At 35.2% G+C, this 24,272-nt stretch overlaps 1 protein-coding gene across 8 annotated transcripts in view; it reads left to right on the forward strand.

Annotated features, from left to right (window-relative positions):
• The window catches only part of KDM6A (lysine demethylase 6A), a 208,092-nt gene that overhangs the window by 138,416 nt on the left and 45,404 nt on the right, over positions 1–24,272 (forward strand). For 3 of the 8 annotated variants that reach the window (XR_009006745.1, XM_057538990.1, XM_057538986.1), the window contains exons 9-17: positions 10,418–10,511; positions 13,227–13,353; positions 18,287–18,385; positions 18,532–18,751; positions 19,313–19,447; positions 19,895–20,050; positions 20,618–20,713; positions 21,724–21,825; positions 22,488–22,883. Coding sequence is in view for 7 of the 8 variants with exons in the window: in XM_057538990.1 (XP_057394973.1) it covers positions 10,418–10,511; positions 13,227–13,353; positions 18,287–18,385; positions 18,532–18,751; positions 19,313–19,447; positions 19,895–20,050; positions 20,618–20,713; positions 21,724–21,825; positions 22,488–22,883 (1,425 nt within the window). In the remaining variant the exon portion in view is untranslated. The remainder of the gene's footprint in view (positions 1–10,417; positions 10,512–13,226; positions 13,354–18,286; positions 18,386–18,531; positions 18,752–19,312; positions 19,448–19,894; positions 20,051–20,617; positions 20,714–21,723; positions 21,826–22,487; positions 22,884–24,272) is intronic. The other 5 variants (XM_057538992.1, XM_057538988.1, XM_057538991.1 and 2 more) reach the window with 3 other exon arrangements.

The following is a 24,272-nucleotide window of genomic DNA, read 5'->3' on the forward strand; positions in this document are numbered from 1 at the left end:
ACCAGTGTTTTTTATATCCTTCCAGAGAATCTCAGTGTATATATAAGCAAATCCATATATATGTTTGCACATATATTTGTTTTTCTTTATTTTATTGAAATACTAGCCCATTATATATGTTCTCTCTTGATCTTGTTTAAATTGGTTTTTTTAACTTAGTATTATATTTTGGAAATCATTCCCTATCAGTACATGTAGAGCTGTATTATATCCCTTTGCAGAGATGTACTGTAGCTAATTTAACTATTCTCCCTTGAGAGATAGTTACAAATAATGTTATTATGAATAACACTGTTGATAAGAATTACTAGTTTCATTTTTAACATTGTCTTCTAACTAGCAGTAGTTTATTAGTGAAACACTGTAGACTGGTTTCATTTATGCATATTGTACAAATCCAAAAATTCTAAAGAAAGAAAAATAAATTCCAGCTGACATTTAAAGATGCAGTAAGTATGTCATGATTACCTAGGGTTTATTCCATGAATTCAAGATTAGTTCAGTGTGAGGAAATATGTTACCAAAACAAACAAAAATCATTGTAAGGAAAACAACATTGTGAGGAAGAAAGATTTTTTTTTGAAAGAAATGAATAGTGTGAAAAGGAGAGAAAAACAGTAGATCTAATTAATAGGTCAGAACCTTAATATTCTGAAAAGAATTAACAAAATAGATAAACCACAAACTAACTTGATCAGGAGGATAAATGAGAGGTAAAGCACAGATACATAAAGTAAGATAACCATGGAAACAGAGTACAGTCATACAAGACTGCTTAGCAGACCTGTATGCAAATGAATTTGAAAACTTAAATAAAGTGGACTGTTTCCCAGGGAAATACAGATTAGAGAAATTGACCTCATTAGAGTTAGGAAAGTTATAAAAAGCCAATTTTCATAAAAAGAAACAGAGAAAATTAAGTAATGCCCTACAGAAAGTACCATGCCCAGATGGTTTTACAGGGGAATTCTACCAAGCCTTTAAATACCAGATAATTCTAGCACTCTATAGATTATGCGAGACCACTAGAAATGGAGAGAAACTTTCTCATTTCTTTTCCTTTTTTTGAGAGGGATAGGGGGCTTATAACAGCTTTTAATCTGACCTTGAGAGACTTATGTGTTTGATAATAATTAAAAGTCCTTTCTGCACTTACTGATTCTATAGCATATTTTTAAAATATAATGGAAACAAAAATCTGATTCTAAACATTAACTACAGGCCACAGTTCTTTGGTGTCTTCTTTTTTATTTAATTGTAAAATATACCTGACATTAACTTTACCATTTTAGCCATTTGTTAAGTATACAATTCAGTGGCATTAAGTACACTCGCATTATTGGGCAACTATCACCACCATCCATCTCCAGAACTTTTTCATCATCCCAAGCTGAAACTTTATACCCATTAAAGAATAGCTCCTCATTCCTCCCTCCCCCCAGCCCCTGGCAACCACTGTTCTACTTTTTGTCTCTATGAGTTTGACTATTCTAGGTACCTCATGTAAGTGGAATGATACAGTATTTGTCTTTTTGTGTCTGGCTTATTTCTCTCAGCATAATGTCTTTAAGGTTTGTATATATTGTAGCATGTGCCAGAATTCCATTCCTTTTAAAGGTGGAATAATATTTCATTATATGTATACACCACATTTGGTTTATCCATTCACCTGTCAGTGGACACTCGTGTGGCTTCCAACTTTGGCCTGTTGTGAATAATGCTACTGTGAACATGAGTGTGCAAATATTTGTTTTTGTCCCAGCTTTCAATTTTTTTTTGATATATACCCCCAGAAGTGGAATTACTGGGTCATGTGGTAATTCTGTTAAAATTTTTGAGGAACTGACATACTGTTTCCCCCCATTCCTTTTTGAAACAAGTGTAACATTGATGCCTAAACCTGATAGAGACAGTACAAAAAAGAATCAATATACAAACTATTATCACTGATGAATATTGGTATAAAAATACTAAGTAAAATATTAGCAAACAATCTGTTACCTCATTAAGCAAATAATATAATATGACCAAGTGGTATTCATTCTGGGAATACAAGGCTGATTGAATATTAGGAAATCTATTAATATCATGCATCATAATAATAGAGCTAAAGGTAAAAACAAGTCACTATCATCATAGATGCTGAAGAAGCCTTTGATAAACTCAATACCCATTCCCAATTAAAAATACTCTTGGACATAGGAATTAAGGGTTACTTTCCTATCATGATATCATGATAAAATTCATGTACTTTAATTCCAAAGTCAGTATCTTATTTAAAGGGAAACACTAGAGGCATTTTCACAAAAATCAGGAGCAAGGCAAAAGATGCCCTCTGTCTTCATTACTCCTCATTATTGTACTATAGGTATTAACCAATGCAGTTAGACAAGAAAAATCAATTAGAGGCACATACAGAAATTAATAGCTTTCAACAACAATAATTAGAGAACACACTGTTAGAAAATATTGCCATTTTATATTAACAGCAAAGTAATTAAATACTTAACAATAAACTTAAAAGAGATACTATGACTCAATAGTATAAAGATGTTCATGGGAATTTAGGTTAGTTTTTTTTTTTTTAAATAAATAAATTTATTTATTTATTTTTGGCTGTGTTGGGTCTTTGTTTCTGTGCGAGGGCTTTCTCTAGTTGTGGCAAGCGGGGGCCACTCTTCATCGCGGTGCGTGGGCCTCTCACTGTCGCAGCCTCTCTTGTTGCGGAGCACAGGCTCCAGACTTGCAGGCTCAGTAGTTGTGGCTCACGGGCCTAGTTGCTCCGTGGCATGTGGGATCTTCCCAGACCAGGGCTCGAACCCGTGTCCCCTGCATTAGCAGGCAGATTCTCAACCACTGTACCACCAGGGAAGCCCTAGGTTAGTTTTTAAATGTAATACAACATCAGTAAAAATTACTAATAAACTTTTTAAAGCAATTAGGTAAGTTGATATGGAAAAACATTCTAGGATAGCCAGAATAACACTGGTGGTGGTGGTAGGGATTGTATGGTTTATATTAACCCTACTAGATATTAAAATATTACAAGGAAGCCTATATGATTAAAAGTATTGTACTGGCATGTGACTAGACAAATAGACCAGTGAAATATCATAGAAAGGCCAGGAATAGATCCAGTGTACATAGAGACATTGAGTATATGATAAAGGTAATATCTTACATTCCTTTAGCTAAGGTAGATTTATTCATACATGGTTCTGGGACAATAAGGTAGCCATTTGGAAAAAGATAAAATTAGACCCGTAAAACAAACTATTCACAAGAATAAACTACTACAGATGAATTAGGATCAAAATATAAACATTGATATTGTACAAGTACTAGAAGAAACATTAATTCTTCTTCAACCTTGATGTAGGAAAAAGGCTTTTTAAACTATGGCTCAAAATTCAGAGGCAATAAAAAGAATGACCAATCAGTTTGAGCAACATAAAAATAATTTCTGCATGGCAAAAAAAACCCCCAAAAAAGCCATACATTCAAAGGACACCTATGAAACTGGGAGAAAATGTTTACAACATATAGCACAAAGGGCTAATACCCCTGATATATAACAAACTTAAAATTTGACAGACAATGGAACAAGACCCAATAGAAAACTGGGAAGAATGACATGAGTAGACACTTTCCAAAAAAGATATAACTGCCCTTAAGCATGTGAAAAAGTGTTCAAATGCACCCAGTTAAAGAAATGCAAATTAAAGCACACTGAAATACAATTTCTTACCTGTCAGATGGGTGAAAAGTGTAAGTGGCTATGATAGCGAAACAGGCACTCTCATGCATTGTGATAATGCAAACTGGTACACCTCATCTGGAACAAAATAGTCTAACAAAACTACATGCAGTAATCTAGCAAAACTCTATATACACTTACCTTTTGACTCAATCCCAAATCTAGGAATCTACCTTGAAAATATACCTCCAGAAATATGAAAATATATAGGCACAAAGATATCTTTTGGAGCATTGTTTGTGATTGCAAAATATTGGAAACAACCTCAATGTCCATACATAGGAGAATGGTTGTACGTATAAACCATGGTACATTCAGGCAGTGGAGTGCCATGCAGCTTTAGAGAAGAATGGGGAAGACCTAGGTAAATCACTATATGGAATGATTTCCGGGATATACTGTTAAGTGGAAAAAATGTGAAGTATAAAAGTGTAATATGCTACCCTTTGTGAAAGAAGCTATGTATGTGCAAAGCAAGATACACGCCCCACTTGTGCACAGATAATACTGAAAATGGGTAAACCAGAAACAGGTGAGGTTGGTTACTTACCCAGGAATGGTTGTGAATGGGGTAGTAGGGAGTAGAACTTATCTTGAGTATACTTTTTATGTAGCTCTAACTCCTAGAATCTGGTTATGTTTCACATACCCCAAAATTCATTGAATAATGAAGACCAACCAGAATGTGAGTTAGCCCAAAATAGAATGTAAACAGTAACAAATGAACCTAACTGTATACAAATGAATAACATAAGTATACTGAGAGGTAGGGATGAAAAGAACTAAGCTAAATAACTTTGGAGAATAGTACTTTGACTCTATAGTGTAAAGCTAGAGACAAAAGAACTGTAAACAAATCTTCTACTACAGTTACTTTCTCACAGGGATATGGATAGAAATTCTGCAACTATTTTATGTAAATATTAGGGGTAAACAATTAAGTAAATGTATTGTGGATAGTGAGGACCAGATTTTCAGTGTTAGAGAACTTACAAGTAAGAAAAGAAGAAAGGCTAGACTGAATTCTGTGTTGTTGGATTGGAATTGGAGGGATCACTATGAACATAGGTTATTTATGGAAATAGAGAGTTGGATAGAAATAGAGACATAAGAGTGTGTGTGTGTGTGTATGCGTGTGTATACATTAATATATTTCCTAGCTCTGTTTGCTGCAAGGGCCTAGAAGCAGTGACCCACCTTGGCAGCAGTGAATGTACTAGCACCCAGATCTTTGTTTCTAAATCCAATTCTTCAATAAAAGGAATCAGGAATTCTTGGGGAGAAGTGGGTGATTCCAGGGCTTAGGCAGGGAAACTACTAGATGAGCCTTGGAACATTTCGTGGTGCCAGAAAGTAAGGAAGTGCTCAAAAAATGATGGGCATGTGGAAAGATAAAGGAGCCAACTTGAGGGAAACGGGGTTTCTAATCACCAAATCTGACACAAGTTTAGAAACAATTATAATAATGGTTTATAAGATATAGAATAAAATATATTCATATTGCTATAAATGAATAATTGAATAAATAAATGGGGAAAGGGGTCACCTTTTTCTTACTGTAGAATTTTAATTAATTAATGTATGAGGAATGTTGAATATCTTTCCACAAGGTGCTTACTAATTTGAAAGGGCCATTCTTCAAAATAATTAGCTAGTACTTTAAGTCAGGGGTCCCCAACCCCTATTAGGAACTGGGCCGCACAGCAGGAGGTGAGCAGCAGGGCAAGTGAGCGAAGCTTCATCTGCAGCTCCCCCATTGCTGGCATTACTGCCTGAACACCCCCCCACCCCCCATGGCTTGCATTACCGCCTGGGAACACGCCCCACCCCCCCACCCCCCCACCCCCCCACCCCCGGTCTGTGGAAAAATTGTCTTCCACGAAAACGGTCCCTGGTGCCAAAAAGGTTGGGGACCGCTGCTTTAAGTGACAAGGTAATGAAAGTCAGAGACTGAGTATCTGTCCCAGATTAGAGGATGGTAAAGAGACATGCTAATTTAACACAGCATGGGATTTTGAGTTAGATCCTGGACCAGAAAAAGGATATAAGTGGGACAGTTGGTGAAATTGGAATAAATTACGTAGATTAATTGTATTTTATCTGTGTTAATTCTGTCAGTCTTCATTTATTTTTTATTTATTTTTTTTTTTAAAGGATTTTCTTATTTATTTATTTATTTATTTATTTATTTATTTTGGCTGTGTTGGGTCTTCGGTTCGTGCGAGGGCTTTCTCCAGTTGCGGCAAGCGGGGGCCACTCTTCATCGCGGTGCGGGGACCGCTCTTCATCGCAGTGCGCGGGCCTTTCTCTATCGCGGCCCCTCCCGTCGCGGGGCACAGGCTCCAGACGCGCAGGCTCAGCAATTGTGGCTCACGGGCCCAGCTGCTCCGTGGCATGTGGGATCTTCCCAGACCAGGGCTCGAACCCGTGTCCCCTGCATTAGCAGGCAGATTCTCAACCACTGCGCCACCAGGGAAGCCCAGTCTTCATTTATTTTGAAGCTTTGTTATTGTTATCTCATCCTGATATGTCCTTTATCATTATGAAATATTCCTCTTTCTCTCTGGTAATATACTCTTTGCCTTGAAGCCTTCTTAATCTGATCTGAATCTAGTCACTTCAGCTTTCTAATACTTACAGTTTACATGGTATCTTTTCCCATCCTTTTATTTCAGCCTGTTTGAATCCTTATATGAAAAAGTGCATATCTTACAAGTACTGTGGCTTTGGCTTTCTTTCACTTTTGTAAATCTGTCTGGCAGTCTCGGGTGTTTGTTTGAATATCTAGTCCATTTATATTTAATTCAGTTACTGATATGGTTACATAAAGTTGGCTTTCATTCTTGTTGTATCCTTTGTATTTTGTGATTTTTCTCTGGCTGCTTTCAAGGTTCTTCTCTTTACGTTTGGTTCTTAAGTATGTGACTATGATGTACTTAGGTATTGGTTTTTCCTTTATATTTATACTACTTGTGGTTTTTTTAGTCTTTTGGATATGGGATTTTGATGTCATCACTTCTGGAAAGTTCTCAGCCATTATATTGTCAATATTTTTTCTGCCCCATTCTTTCTCTCTTCTCCTTCTTGGACTCCAATTAAGTCTTTAATCTGCTATTCAGTCCTTCCAGTAACTTTTTTTTAAAATTTCAAATTAGTATTTTTCAGTTCTAGAATTTCCTTGTGTTTCTCTTTTAATTTCTCTTTACGTGCTCTGATTTTTGGTTCATTCATTCCTTATGATTATGTTTTCCTTTTCATCTGTGAACATTGTTAAAATAGCTGCTTTAAAATTATTTGCAGTTTCAACATCTGAGTCATTTCATGGCTGGTTTTCATTAATTTCCTTTTCTTTTCAACATGAGTAAAAATTTCCTGATTCTTACAAGTCTGGTAATTTTATTCTGGGTATCATGAATAATACGTTGTGGAGAGTGATTTTGTTATATTTTTCTGAAGATGATATTTTTTTTTTTCCATAGCAACATGTTCCCCCATGTGTCTGATACTTGATATGAACAAGATTTTATTTATTTATTTATTTATTTTTATTTATGGCTGCATTGGGTCTTCGTTTCTGTGCGAGGGCTTTCTCTTGTTGCAGCAAGTGGGGGCCACTCTTCATCGCGGTGCGCGGGCCTCTCATCATCACGGCCTCTCTTGTTGTGGAGCACAGGCTCCAGACGCGCAGGCTCAGTAGTTGTGGCTCACGGGCCTAGTTGCTCCGCGGCATGTGGGATCTTCCCAGACCAGGGCTCGAACCCGTGTCCCCTGCATTGGCAGGCAGATTCTCAACCACTGCGCCACCAGGGAAGCCCGATATTTTTGTTTTATTAGCCAGTTAACTTTGCTCAAGCCACACACGAAACTTTGTCATCCCTGTGGTTGGCAACAGCTAAATCTCTTTCTTTAGTTCTTTTAGGCTGCTGAACATCTGTTGTGTTCATGCATAGTTCAGTGGTCAACCAGGGATTTGAGCAGTTTAACTGCAGAATTTGTTGTTCTTTCTCTCCCTCTCCTTTCTGGGATTTCTTCTCCCCTCACTTCCAGCTCTTGTGATAGCTTCAAAGTCTGTCCTCTGATTCTTCAGGCTAGTAAGATTGCTGATTTCTGTTTGAGTTCTAGCCAACCAGATACCAGTTGGGGCCTGCCTTCAGGTGAAAATCCTAGAAAAATGGGGTTACTAAACCAGTGCCATTCCCTCCCTCTAAGTATTAGCTTCTCTGTTTTTGCCTGATTTTGGTTTCTTTTCAGTACTTTCTGATAGTTAACTTTTATATTTTATCCAGAATTTAAAGCTGTCTGAAGTGTTACTTCACCATTACCAGAGACAAAACTTTATACTAAACACCTTTACAGATAAACTCATGTTGCTTTTATATACTATTTATAATTGCTGCTTAATGTTCTGCTGTAAGCATCCATCATATTTTATATTTCCACTCATGTAGTGACATAGACCTAGGTTGTCCATCTCCTTGGTACTACAAATAGTACCATTTACAACATTACCTCTGGGAAGGTTCCTTTGGTATATATATCCCAAGAGTGAGATTGTTAGATTGGAGCATATTTGCATACCTAATTTCATGAGTAAATTCCCTTCAGGCAAGGCATGAGCATTTTCCTTTACTCACATCCCCACAATACTAAGAACTACCCAACTTTATGTTTGCCAATCTGATGGATAGAAGGTAGTATATCATTTAAACTTGCATTTTCTGATTTCTAGAGGTGTACACTTCTTCACATTTTTTTCACCTTTTATGTGTTGGTTTTTATGTCCATTGCCTATTTTTCTGCTTATGTGTTTCAAGTCAGATCCTTACTCCTCCTCCTTATTTGTGCCATTTTGGCCAAGTTGAATAAATTCTTTCACATCTCAAAGAAATACTCTCCTTCATTTTCTTCTCTTAGTTTTATACTTTTACATTTCATATTTAGGTCTTTAATGTGGGTGCCAGTTTTTTGTATATAATAGGAGGTAGAAATCAAACTTCATGTTTCTCAATACAATGCAACCAGTTTTTCAAGTATGTTGGTTTTTTAATTATTATTATTATTACTAGTGTTTGGAAGTATGTTTTAGCATTTGTTGAGGTAATTCCACAAAGGGCTCTTTCTAAAATATAAATTTGATCATATTGCCTGAACTCATTTCAGTGGTACCCCATTGTCTTAGGATACAGTCTATAGTCTTTTAACATGGTTTAGGAAGGTCTTTGTGAAGTTGTCTGCTTGTCTCTGCATTTTCTGCCCAGTGTGCTAGTACTCTAAATTTACCACATGCTCTTTCTTCCTCTGGGAAATATCATACTGTTATTGTACACAGTGTAGTATGGTTTTTTTTAACAGTACAGTATGTTTTATTTGTTTTTATATCTGTATTCTTGACTACACTGTAGTCCCAGCAGTTCCTGTTATGTATTAGGTGTTCAACAAATATTTATCAGTTGAAGGAATTGAGTTGAATAACTTGATCTTTATCCTTCATTAATTGTCTAATTTACTTTTTCAGACCAGATTAATGTTTAAAGGGAACTCATTTACTTGATGAATAAAAGTTTATGTAATAACTACTGTTAATCTCAATGGACAGTTCTTTCAAATCTTCCTCATGTTGACATACTGTATTCATAGAGCTCCTTATTTGTTTCCATAGCTCTTTTTTCATCTCATTTGATCCTTAGAACAACTCTAGATAGAAAGATCAGGCACTACATCTGTTTTATGGATCTTGAATCATAGTTCAAGTGATTTGCTTGAGGCTCACACAGCTAGTTTCGTGTTTCTACCTATGTTTTGGGGGAGAAAGATTTGTTTGCTCAGGCAGCTGTGTACTATCAGTGACATGAATGAAAGCCACTTCATTGTTCTGCCAAGTATTTTTTAAAGATAGTATTTATGAGGTTTTCTTTTGTTGGCTTTTCCCCTTTTTGGTGGGGGGTGGGGGGAGGTTTTGTCTTAAGTTTTAGGACTGTAGCAATAATGGGTTTCAGTCATATTAGTACTTTTGGGATGAGAACTGTGGGTAAATGGTTTCATTTAGAGTTTTGCCCAAGGAATCTTAAATATTACAAACATTATTAGGCTATAATTATGGGAGGTTTGTTGTCTTCAAAATCATGTATGTATTCTAAAATTTTTCATAGGATATTTTATATACCAGTATCTATATCTTTTAAACTTAGGTTTCAACTACTTTTGCACTTAGTTTTTTTAAAGCATTTTTGACATGTGCTCTATTGTTCCTGTTAAGTTGCTTTGGAGCTTGGTATTTCTAGGCAGACAGATGATGCACTTGGAAATAGAATACTTTTCTGGTTTCATTAGTGTTATTAAGTAAAGTTGAAATCATTTATGTTATTAAATAGGTTGAGATGATTTCTTTTTTTAACTATTGAGATTTGGCAAATTCTTAAAGGTCATGTTTTAATGATACTTTGTTACATTGAATGTTTTACTGGTGTTAGATACTCTGAAACATGGCCTATTAACCCCAACTGTCTAGAGTTAGAGAAACATTCAGTAAGGCACTTTTCTCTTTCAGTTGATTTTTTAAAATACACTAAAATATCAGTATCATATAAAACTTAACATATGAGCTAGTTCTTTAAAGATGTTAATTTTATTTTCTTTAAATCTGTTTTTCCTGCTCTTTAGAGGAAGTATCATTCTGCAAAGGAAGCTTATGAACAACTTTTGCAGACAGAAAACCTTTCTGCACAAGTAAAAGCAACTGTCTTACAACAGTTGGGTATGTAATAATATACATTTAGTGTGTTACATCTCTTTATGTTTTTTACATGTCACAGATGGTAAATACGTGGCTCATGTACCCTATTTCTTTTCTTTCCTTTTCCCCAGAATTGATAGAATTAATCTGAACCCATCATGTTTCCACCTTCTGCCGAGCATTGTCTATCTCACAATCAATCTCATTACAGTTCTTTAGTGCAACTTGTCCTTTTAAATTCTCAAAATTATACTCTGGTACTTAACCCATGGGTGAGGGGGACTGAATACTTTCTTTGTGCCAGATATGCTTAGTACTCAATGAAGTTAAGTGATTTACCTAAAGTCTCTTAGTGGTTGGTGAGCTTGCTTTCATAGCTCTGTTGATAATATTAACTAGAACATTTTATGTAAGAATTATGGAACATCTAACACTATATATAGTTTCTCTACACATGCAATTCTGTTGTAATGTTGAAGATGAAGGAATGTAGTCGTCTGGATATAATGTGTCACTATCACCAAGAAGATAATGATGGAATTCTCCAACATTTAATTTTGTTGCTTGGTTATTGAGTCATGTTTCTTGTCTGCATTTGGTATTTTGGGGGGTTTTTTTGGGCCCCTCCCACACCCCGGTTTTTTAAAATTTGTTTTTGGTCTGGGCAAATAATTGACTCTTAAGTTTTAGCCAACGTTGTAGTAATATGAATGTTTTCATGATGTGAGTATTTTTTTTTTTGATGTGAGTATTTTTAATGTAATTTTAAAATTATTTAAGCTTAGACTTTATCACTTATCTTCATGATATGAATGCATATTATATGATCGGTTATACAAAATAAACACATTGCTTTCATATAAAAGTTTTATTTTTAGCTTTGTTTTTAATTTAATCTCTGGTTAGAATTTTCCTTGAGTTATCCATACTTTTAAAAATTATAGTAAAGTTTTGTTTTTAATGATTACATGTAGTGTTTGAGTAATGTGAATTTATATCTTTAAATTAAAACAAGTTTATTAGTACAGCAAAAAAGCTTTTGTGTTAGTTCTTAAGTAAAAAAAACAAAGTGATGCCTTCAGACAGCTTACTCATTCAGCTAAGATTTGAATACAAGCTGTTTTTTAATTAGCTGCAGTGAAGAATGTGTCAATAGCAAAAATGCATATATATGTTTTAAATTTAAGAAATGGATTGAAATCGTTTGAATTACCTGTCTTCTTTGGCAGAGTGTATAGATAAACTTTTCATGGTTTTGAAAGGGAAGGTACTTCCCCTAATTGAGTCTAATTTATGCCTGCACATCAATCCTTCCTACTTTCTTGTCACTGTTGCTTAAGCAACTCCTTTTAGAGCCTGCTACTGTAGGTCCTGTTCTTACTAGTAATAGTAGGAGAGGTAAGGGAAGAACAGATGAATAGATGTGTGATTGACTTATATTTCTGTAAAACATGGTAACTCAATCCTTTTAAAATATCTTTTGGAGCACAGCAACTATAATAAATGCCAGAAAATAAGGGTCCTTATTTGTTTTATGTACTGTGGACTATACACAAAGAACAGCTGATTTTATGCACTTGAATTGATCCACAACTGAAATATGATTCCCTGGCAAATTAAATCAAATTATTCCTGTGTGCCTTGAAGGTATAGAATACACTAGTCCATGATCCAGTCTTTTGATTACTTCCATAGCCAGCTTGCTTGCTTGTTTGTTTATCATAACAATTGTATTTAAGGTGTACAAGATGATGTTTTGATACACCTATACATAGTGAAATGATTACTACAGTCAAACTAGTCAACATATGCATCTCCTCACATAGTTACCATTTGTTTTTGTGTGGTGAGAGCACCTGAAATCTACTCTCTTATTAGCAAGTTTCCAGTATATATTACAATATTAATAACTGCAGTTGTAATGCTGTATGTTCTCTAGACTTACTTATCCTACATAACTTCAACTGTGTAACCTTTGACCAACATCTCCCCATTTCCCCAACCTTACCGCTCCTGGTAACCACCATTCAACTCTCTGTTTCTGTGTATTTGACTTTATAAGATTCCACATATGAGATTATGCACTTATCTAAATTTATTTATTAAACATTTGTGTTACCCATTTTGTACCGTTTTTATTTGCACCATTTGAATGGACTTTTCTTATAGCCTTGGGGTTTTAAAAAATTGTCAAATGCTTTATAGTTTTTATTTTATGAGGTGTGAAAATATGTAGCCAGTGCCAATAAGGTGGGATTGTATGTGTGTGTTTTACTCTGAACTATCATTGATTATATAGCTTATATTTACTCCTTGGAAATAAACATTGGGTTAATAGACTGTCTTGGAGATTCTTAAATGCACATAAATTTTTACACGGGACAGTGAATAAGATTTAACATCTTTATATTCTTTGTTTTATACCTTGGAATCTTTTCAAATACAAAAATCAGAATAAAAGAACTGTAGTTTACAATCTACTAAGTGATAAGTCAGTGCTTACAATTGTTTTAATTTATCTGGAATGAAAGTTCTTCATAGCTTTGACTGTACTTTAAAAACAGACTTTCTTAGGCCAGAATTGACAGTTCTAAATTTTGGGAGTGTTTATGCCAAGCTAAATGAATAAATTTACTGAAAAGAGTATTTTTTACTTGTTTGTTTTCTGCTTGGTATTTTTTTAAATAGAAGAATAATTAAGTCATTTAGGTAAATATTTTTAATCACTTAATATAGGCTGGATGCATCATACTGTGGATCTCCTGGGAGATAAAGCCACCAAGGAAAGCTATGCTATTCAATATCTCCAAAAGTCCTTGGAAGCAGATCCTAATTCTGGCCAGTCCTGGTATTTCCTCGGAAGGTAAGACTGATTTATCAGACACTTAGGTTTTGCTTTTGTTTATTCCAGCTAAGAGTTTTGAATTATGATCTAAAATATTAGTTTACTAATAACTTGATCAGTGTATTTTCTCTTTTAAGTATTTTATAACAGATTTCTAGAAGTTAAAAAATAAAAGAAAGCGTCTGAATGTGGTGGTTTTCTTACAGCATCATCTGATCTATCAGGACGTTTCTTATTTTGCTTATTGAATTTTCATTTGACTTAAATTATTGATGGTTTTTAAAAAGTCATAGCAGATAGTAAGTTTTCATTCAATTATTTATGCCTTTCCTTTTGATTTCTAGTGTTTTCTTTATATGTCTGTTTAATAGAACAGAGAATTTTTCATTCTACCTGGTGACTACCAGTAGTCAGTAGAACTTTGCTAGTTATCATTTTGATTAGTGATATATGCCTTAGAATGGACATTAATAGTAGATCTCAAATCACAGTCGAAAGTAGATACATTATTATTGGATTTGTTGGAAAGGAGAAGTGACATGTAGTGAAAAGAGTTTTTTGCAAGCCTATAAACTTCTCTTGTCTTTGAATGTCTGAATTTTGCTTACTGATTATCTGAAACATACCTCATGTATATGTATCTGATAGAATATATTTTTGGACCATTATCAGATTGTCTTTTGGTTCCTAATTGGTTTTAGCTTTTGCAGTATGGTGGAAAGATCATTCGACTACGAGCTGAGATACTTGGATTCAAGTCTTGGCTAGGCTACTATTTGTGGAATCATGGATGGTACAGTTAAACCTTTTGAGGCTTCAGTTTTCTATTGATAAGAGAATTAGATTGGTGGTTCTCAATGTCGGGGGGTGGGGTGGGGCTATTTTGCCCCATAGAGGACATTTCATAACGTCTGTAGAGACATTTTGGTTATCACAACTATGGGGAGTGCCACTGGCATCTAATGGGACAGCTCTCTACAGTAAAAGATTACCTGGCCCAAAATGTCAGTGGTGCTGAGGTTGAGAAGCCCTGGGTTAGATTATCTGTTAGGTACCTTCCCATTCTAAAGGTTTTAATTTTATGAATTCTTTGGAAATTATCCTATTTTGTTTTAATTTTAAGCTTTTTTCCTCTATTTTCTATAGTAGTTTACTTGGAGTGAGTTTGCCATATAGTCACGTTAAATTTTAGTATTTTGTATGGTTTCATTTTTTTTTCCTTTAAATATAGCAAAGTATATTTGTATGAGAGGGAATAATATTAAGATGTTTCCTTCTTTAAAAAAAATGTGATTATTCATTAATAATACACAATAAGAGTTGAGTGGAAAAGTTGCTATTTTTAGCAGGGATTTTCTGATTCCTTCCCAAGCTTGTAAAATCATCTAAATTGGGTTGCTTATTAATAAAGCTTGAGAGTCCAAACATTGTCTCTTTCACTAAAGGTCTTTGGGAGCAGAAACTGGATCTTACCATCTTTGTCTCTGTCTGCCTAGCAAAGTGGCTATTCAGTAAATGGAATAAATGAACTAACTGAACACCATTTGCATTTGGAGCTAGCTCTGTTACTACTATTAGTATTGTGCAGTGATAGGCTTCATACAGTGACCAGAAAGGAGATCTAGTACTGGGAAGTAGGGCCTTGCCTAGTCATTGCCTCTAGTGTTAACGTTTATATATGAAAATTTCTTTTAATATAGATTAAAAGGAATGTGTACTAGAAAGTATTTTCCTTTTGACCTAAGATAAAGATCAGTAGTAGTTTAATACAGTACAATAGTGTGGATGTCTTTTTAATATAATTTTTTTCTTAATTCTAGGCATGGAAAATTAATACATAATGAAACATCAAAAATTACTTTTTTTTTTTTTTCCCCGGCCGTGCCACTTGCAGGATCTCAGTTCCCTGACCAGGGATTGAACCCTGGCCCTGGCAGTGAAAGTGCCGAGTCCTAACCACTGGACCGCCAGGGAATTCCCAAAAATTACTATCTTAGTAATGCTGTAATTTTCAGCTCAGTGAGCACTATTCCATAGGAGGTTCCCCCTCCCTGCATTAACTGGTTTTACATTTTAAATCATTGAGATGCTTTTATTTGAATCTTTCTGGATAAAATTTTCCAACTATAGTTTACTGACTTCTCAAAGGATACTTACTACAATTTAACTTATTTTGGGGTTCAAGATTATCGTGTTGGTGTTCATTATTTTTTATCTGTAATATAATTTGAGGACTGTTTAGACTTTTTTTCTTTGATGTTTACTTTTCTTACCCTCTTTTGCTGACTTCTGATGTGTTGCTTCAAATCTGTTTTGTTGTGAGAAAATTTTTATAAATAAATTGTATTTTAGAAGTTATTAAAGCTCTGAAGGAAGATCTCAAGTGTCAGTAAGCAACTTTGGTATTTGATGACCCTAATATTTCTGAGGCATTTTATTACTTACCTCTGCATTCAGGTCTGTGTTGAAGATTGAATTTGTCATTTGGCATGTGTATATCATAACAAAAGTGTAATGTGGTAATGCTGTTAAACTGGTACTAATCATTGACTGTGTTATCACAGAACTATAGAATGTTAGAGCTGGGAAGGACCAGGAGGTCACCTAGTTCACCCTGTAAACCTTGTCATTTTGCAGATGTTTTAGAAAGTGAGCTCAGAGGAGTAAAATGTTTTGTCCAAGGTCACAATCACGCAGGTAACTAATATCAGAGCAGGGACTAGATCCTGGGTTCAACACCCAGTGCTTTTTCAATTACACAGCGCTGTCTCAGGGGAACCTAGTTAAGTTTTATTAGAGGAAAAGTGGTTGGCAGTTGGATTGGGACATCTGTATTTGGGCACATTGGTTTCCTACTTTCATTTTGTAGGAATCAAGTATGAAAACATTGGTTTTGGGAATTGCTGCTTATTCCCCCCAGTGGTTAGGCAAATTTGTCTATAAATCTGAGATTGGCTTTGATTTAACAACAACAAACAGAGCATGTTTTCTACTATCTGTTAAGCATTCCCTTTCTTTGTGGTGTCTGTCCCTGTTTGGCATTGTTAATGCCCTCTTGTCCTGAATTCCCTTCTCATAAAACAGTTTGCAGACGCTCTCTGACACTGCCTTCTCTGTCTCAGTCACCCACCTTTCTTATATTGCCCCAACCACAATATTAGTGATTGCTTAGGCTTAGTTTTACCTCTCCTTTGTCGGTATCCTATGTTCTTCTTATACCCTCTCTTTCATATGGATGAATTCCAAATCTAGATTTCTACACTTCAAGGTATTAAACACCAGGACCACATCTCCCATTCTTTACCTAACATTTCCCATTTTAGTGTCCACACCTCATGTCAAAATCAGCATATTTCAAACCTCATTCATCATTTTCTTCCCTGAACCAGCTCCTTCTTCTTTATTTTTGCCAATGATATCACCACTTTTTTCCTCTATTTAATCAGGCTTAAAAACTAAATTATAACCCCACCCCTATGAATAATAGCTAATCAGTCTGTCACAAAGTCTTTATCTGTTTTTCTGGTTTATTGTTTCTCCTGTCTTTTTCTTTGTCGTTACTTGCATTACTTTCATCCTAATTTTGGCGTATTCCAAACCAGTGAATATAACTGCCTTCTTTTTTACTGTCCATAACTTATTTTCCTTTCAGTTTATCCCTGCGTGTCATTAGCAGATTAATATTCCTATAAAGTACTTTCATCATGCCATTCCCCTTGTTAGAAGAACAAACTTCAGGGTATTCTTGGGTTGGATTTAAAATTCTCTACTGTTTGTATCTGTGCTATCTTATATTAAGTTTTGTTCATATTGTTCAAGCAGCATTTCAAAGTGCATTTTCTCACCTTCTCTGCCAGAATCAGTGGTTCCCACACTTTCGGAGTACTTGATGTTTAAATTTTTTTTTTGCTGTTTACTCAGTCAATAGTATTTCAAAATAAGTCAATTATAATACAAATATTAGTTTAATAGAACATTTATGTATGTATGTGTATGTTGTTTTTCCATTTCGTTTGCTTGGCCAAATTGCCATATACTGGCTGGTAATTGGGAATCACTGATCTGAGCAGTATGCATCTACACATATTCAGTTCCTTTACTCTTACCCTTCCCTTTCTTGTCTTTCCTAAACCCCCGGTAGTGTGTCTACCTTAAATTCTCAGACCAGTTATTGTCTGTGCTAGCCATTTGATATGGCATCATGACAATTATAATGTGTCTTCAATCCTCAACTAAATTGTAAGCTCCTTGAAGACGAACTGGATTTTGTTTTTTTCTTTTTCCCTTAGTGCCAAACACTAAAGATAATTTCTGTATTTATAATTTCAGCTGCTGTTCTGTGTATCCATCAGGTACATCTACATTAAGAAAATGGCAGGTCCTTGAAACTTTAATCATACCTTGCTACCCTTACTAGTCATTAAATACTGTACTTAATCCTATTTTATACTATTTTTGATAGTTAGCTTGATAGTATTTCTTATGTTTGTATTTTGTATGAATTAAAGAATTTTTGCCCTCATTATTTAAGAAAGGAGAATTGAAATCTGATTCAGCAAGTCTTACCAACATAGAGTGTTTTTCTTGGTTTTTAACTCTATGTTCTTACTCTATAGAAAACCAGAGATCAAGCTGTATAAGTAGAGTAGTGGGTGGGTGGGTGTGTGTAACTCTCAGTATTATAATATTGAAGTGATATGGCCTTTAATTATTTTAATAGGTGCTAAAGCATGCTGTATTGATAAACACTATCAGATAGACTATAATATAGTTTATTGAAGGGTTAATTATAATGTACATTATTATTGTCATGTATGTACACACATTCACATACATATGTTAGCTTATTAGGTTTTTATTTGCTTTGACATATAGTCCATCCATTCAGCAAATTAATTAATTAATCAATCAGTATTAATCGTATTTTCTTGATTTTTCCCTCCCCTCTCAGGTGCTATTCAAGTATTGGGAAAGTTCAGGATGCCTTTATATCTTACAGGCAGTCTATTGATAAATCAGAAGCAAGTGCAGATACATGGTGTTCAATAGGGTAAGACTTTGTATAAAAATAATGGTATTATAATTGATACACAAAGATGGTTGTATCACATATAATGTACTTCATGGTTTATATCATGTTATGAAGCTAAGCAGTTCTTCTTAGTCAACTTATTTTTTCTTAATATCTCTTTCCAGCGTGCTATATCAGCAGCAAAATCAGCCTATGGATGCTTTACAGGCCTATATTTGTGCTGTACAATTGGACCATGGCCATGCTGCAGCCTGGATGGACCTAGGCACACTCTACGAATCCTGCAACCAGCCTCAGGATGCCATTAAATGCTACTTAAATGCAACCAGAAGCAAAAGTTGTAGTAATACCTCTGCACTTGCAGCACGAATTAAGTATTTACAGGTAAAATGTTTAAATGGCAGTTTTTTAAAGGCACATGTTTCCCCATGACACTCAGACAGAAGGAGGGTGGCTGGGAGGTTTGTCTAGCTGTGTTTTGATGTCTATAATTTGTTTCCATATTTTGTAAACATACCATAGCTTGTAATATTATTTTACTTTTCATTTTAAGTAAGATATGCAGTATTTTGAAAGATGCTCTTTTGCACATTTACTCTGTTGATGCATATTAATTTACATAATTTTTTTCTATGTACTGTCTACATTTTTAAGTTGTCATAGCATTTTAGAGAAAAGGACACAAACACTGTCTTTCACTCTTGCTTGGAGTTTCATGAGAAGACAGCTATAAGAACTCTGAAAACAGAGCTCAGCTTTGTTTTAATTCTCACAAAGGTTTATATTCCGGTTTCCCTCATTATACTTAGTATCTTTCTGAAACCCCAAATTAAGAATCTATTTTCTTTTAAAAACAATTAGTTATAGCATTTAGGAAGATTTAGTGGACTTGCTCTTACTCAATTAGGCTTGTGTTAAATTTGCTTTTTACATAATTTTTCCTAGGCTCAGTTGTGTAACCTTCCACAAGGTAGTCTACAGAATAAAACTAAATTACTTCCTAGTATTGAGGAGGCGTGGAGCCTACCAATCCCCGCAGAGCTTACCTCCAGGCAGGGTGCCATGAACACAGCACAGCAGGTGAGAAGTTGGGTTATGTTCTGCAGGTGCCCAGCTTTAAGGGTTCTTTTCAATCTGTAGTGGTCAAGCGTATTTTACTAAGCACAGGAGGCTTTCATTAATGAAAAGCCCCTTGATTTAATTGTGAAGGGAATCTAGATCAAATTAAAACTCCCTCTGATATGGGAAGAAATTTTGGGGTGCCAGTTTAGAACCTTTGTGCATTTTCATGATTTTGAAGGAGGTTTCTTAAAGTAATGCTGCAGTGGTTTGTTTTTTAAAGCAAGTTTTTCAAAGGAAGGTACACATTCCTTCATTGATGATTCATTTGATTTTGATTTTCAATAATTGCCATCAGCGATGTCCACATAGCTTTGAAAAGTATGCAGCTTGTAAAGTTTTACAATTTGAAGGAATGAATTAAGAATATATAGAACCCTATTTTTGTCTTCCTTCTGTGATTCTTAGGCATGTAAACCTCATCATCCAAATACTGAACCTGTATTAGGCCTCAGTCAAACACCAATTTCACAGCAATCCTTGCCACTACACATGATTCCTTCTAGTCAAGTAGATGACCTGTCCAGTCCTGCCAAGAGGAAAAGAACATCTAGTCCAACAAAGGTATATATTTTAGAGAAATAGAAAAATCCCAGTCAAAAAAGAAACTCCTAACTGCCCTGAACTTGTGCAGTTTGAACATCTCCTGTCCTTTACTTTAAATCTGTGGACATCAAAGAGTGAAAGGTTTGAGTTTTTCTATCCCAAATTCTTAGCATCATATTAAATATAGAAAGTAGGGATAAATTTGCATTCATCAAATCATTTTATTCATCTCCCTGCCGTTAAGATCTCAACACACTTTTCATCATCACCTTCTACTGACATTGAAATAAACTTAATGTTGGACCTAGTGGACAGTGTGGTATTTAGGTTAGCCATTTGGGCCATAGTTTAGGGGTGGGCCTTTTTGGGTGGCTTATTAAAGAATCAATATTTTCTTAATTTATGATTTTCCAAATTTATTATGCATGTAAAAGTATTTTTAAAAGAACTAAATGTCATAACATCTTTCTTATATGTAAATATTCCAATTCAAAGTCATTTGGCCTCCATTAGTCATTATTGTTAACTCTATGGATTTAACCAAATATTCTTTAATTTTTTTTTTTTTTTATGAATTTTCCTCAGAATACTTCTGATAATTGGAGTAGTGGCCATGCAGTGTCACATCCTCCAGTACAGCAACAAGGTCATTCATGGTGTTTGACACCACAGAAGTTACAGGTATGTAAGATATGCTTTTGACAGATTGTTTTTCCTATTAAAGAAGAGTAGAGGTACTAAGTTTTAAGTTTTTTAACTATTCTTAAAGTTGAATGGCAGTAAACTCAATAAATAGGCGCATAAGTAAAATGAACCCACATTTACCAGAGTAATAGAGATAATTCATTTTTTTTTTCCACTCCCCTCCGCCCCCCCCCCCAAATATATTCTCATGGTTCAAACTGCTTCAGTATGAGTTTAGGGTATGTAAAGTAAGTTCTCCGTCTAATTCCTGCCCCTACGCACTCAGTTCCCCTCCTAATAGACAGCCAGTGTTATTAGTTTCTTATCTGTCTTTCCAGAGATATATCATGCATGTACAAGCAAATACGCATCCTCTTTCTCTCATATATTACTATTTTTCTCCTTTTTTTATACAAATGGTAGAATGCTATATATACTGTTAATAATATATTTTACAGACCTTTCCATGTCAGTGTATAAAGAGCTTCCTTATTCTTTTATGACTACATCATGTTTCTTTACGTAGGTGTCATACTTTTACTTAAGCAGATCACTAGTTTTGGACAGTCAGGTTGTCTTCAGACTTTTCCTATTCCAAACAGTGCTTCTTAGAGTGTACTTGTCACAGTGCATTTTTAAGCTCAAAGAACTTTCTGTGTAAATCCTGAAAATTACTGATGAGTAGAATTTCATGCACATTTATCTCAAAGATCACATTACAGTAAACCTTCTGAGGTTTCTCAAACTTCTTTCTTTCTTTCTTTCTTTTTAACATCTTTATTGGAGTATAATTGCTTTACAATGGTGTGTTAGTTTCTGCTTTATAACAAAGTGAATCAGTTCTTAAAGGACTTCATCTTGGGGTTGATTGTCATTGGTCAGAAATCAGTATCTTTGACTAGACAGGATTCTGAGTTTTATCTACTCATTTCAAGGGAAAGGTTGCTTAGAATAGTGAGCTTGTTTCTTAGATGTGTCTTTGACTGTATTCTCCTTTCTTCTTCTAGCACTTGGAACAGCTCCGTGCAAATAGAAATAATTTAAATCCAGCACAGAAACTGATGCTGGAACAGCTGGAAAGTCAGTTTGTCTTAATGCAGCAACATCAAGTGTGTATAGCATTTTTTTCCCCTAAAATTTGTTACCATTTCGAATATTTCTATTGACTGGAATATCATTTTAGAGTATGTTCATGCCCACTTCTACTTTCCACCAGTATTTGGTGGAATTGAATAATCTGTGCTTCTTAAAATACTGATAATGGACAGATTTTTAGGAGAAAACAGCAATAAATTTGATTTTGAACATGACTTAGTATTTTATTATTTATTTACATGTTATTCTGCATGAGTTTTATTTATATTATTTAATACTTAACAAGCTACATCCTAAACTTAGGTGGGGTTCTTTCAAGCTTGTTTAACTCAGAGAATCTGGCATATGAATGTGATAGAATGGAATTTTGAGATCCCCTATTTTGTGATGGGGGAAAGACCTGTAAATTTGATTTCCTTTCCATAATTTTCAGCTGGTTTCTTTTGTCATTACTAAAGGGATATTTCTTAAAAAATTAAGTAGGTTCTTGCTTTTCCGAGGAAGCTAATCTAAATGTGAAGAAACAATTTCTTGTTTTGAAAAGGTATTTTTTAACCTAGAGAAATTAAATGTTAGGGTAAAATCAGAGATTACCTGGTTATATATTCTTCATATTCTGATTCTGTCCCCTATGGACCACACAGGCAGCATTTATTTTTCATTTGTTTTTTGACAGATGAGACAGACAGGAGTTGCACAGGTACGATCTACTGGAATTCCTAATGGGCCAACAGCTGACTCATCACTGCCTACAAACTCAGTCTCTGGCCAGCAGCCACAGCTTGCTCTGACCAGAGTGCCTAGCGTCTCTCAGCCTGGAGTCCGCCCTGCCTGCCCTGGGCAGCCTTTGGCCAATGGACCCTTTTCTGCAGGCCATGTTCCCTGTAGCACATCAAGAACGCTGGGAAGTACAGACACTATTTTGATAGGCAATAATCACATAACAGGAAGTGGAAGTAATGGAAACGTGCCTTACCTGCAGCGAAACGCACTCACTCTACCTCATAACCGCACAAACCTGACCAGCAGCGCAGAGGAGCCGTGGAAAAACCAACTATCTAACTCCACTCAGGTAATAGAAGGACTGACTGCCTTGTTGGCTTCTCACATAATAGTTGTCTTCATTTGATTTTATGCATATTGAGAGAAGAAGAAATAAAAGTTTGAGGAACTGTTTTTATAAGCATTTATAGTACTACAATGTTATTACTACATTGTGACTCGGTATTATATGTATGTGAGTATATTTTCTTTTCCATATAAGATTTACACACACAGATAATGTTAGAAATTTCTAAAAAAAAAGATCATACAACTCCCCAAAACCCACTGCTAATTTACAGTGGCATCTTAAGCAATTTATGGTGATGTTTCTTAGTTCATTTCTGCATATATTGCCTACTTAAGATCAGGTGCTTTGCTAAGTGGTAAGTATTCACTCTGGTGGGAGAAAAAGTTTTTACTTCTGAATATTTATCCTCATAGTTTCCCTATATTTTGGATTGTTTCCATGGAGCGGGTGCTCCAAAGCAGAACTGAAGGGTCAAAGAGCATTTTAAAAAAATGTTGTGAATACGTATTGCCAAATTACTTATACTTTTACTAGCTCTAAGGAAATATTTGACTTATTGCTGGCTAGCTTTATATTATTGATAAAACTGAGATAAGTTCTTTTTCTAAGACTTTTAAAATGTTAATTCATGTAGGTAAACAGACAATAAATAAGCATTACATATAGAATATTAGGTAATGTTACGATTAGTTCTCTGGAAAAATATACTAGAAAACGGAGCTGGAGAGTAACTAGAGATTGGTGGTAGAGGAGTTGCAGTTATAAGTAGGAATATCAGGGAAGATTTCACTGGAAGGGGATATTCGAATAAAGACCTGAGTTACAGAAGTGAGCCTTGAAGATACTTGTGATAAGAGTGTTCCACGTCTAGGGAGCAGAAGGGAGCAATAGTCCCTAAGGCAGGAGTGTGTTTTGCATGTTCAGAGACAATCAAGGCGGTGAGCATGGCTGAGCAGGGTGAGAAGAGAGGTAAATGTGGTCCAGCTGGAAACAGGCTGGCTAAATCATGTTCAGCCTTGTAGGCAATTGTAAAGATTTTGGATTTTATTCTGAGTTAAATGGGAAACTATAGGGAGGTTTGAATGGAGGAGTGAGGTGATCTGCCTGGATGCTCTCTGGTACGCTGTGGATAGACTAAAGGAGGCAAAAGGAGAAATGATATGACCTACTTGGAGATTACTTCTGTAATCCATGTAAGAGGTGGTGGCGGCTCGGCCCAGAGTGGCAGCAATAGAAGTGGTCAACTTTTGGGTACATTTGGGCGGTAGAACCAACAGGATTAGCTGAGAAAGAGGGAGATTAAGTTAGCCTGATCAACTAGGAAAGATGGACAAGACTGGATGAAATCACCAAGGGGTGAGAATAGATTGGGAAAAGAAGAGAACTCAA

Source organism: Balaenoptera acutorostrata, chromosome X (assembly GCF_949987535.1).
Source record: "Balaenoptera acutorostrata chromosome X, mBalAcu1.1, whole genome shotgun sequence".
NCBI lineage: Eukaryota > Metazoa > Chordata > Mammalia > Artiodactyla > Balaenopteridae > Balaenoptera > Balaenoptera acutorostrata.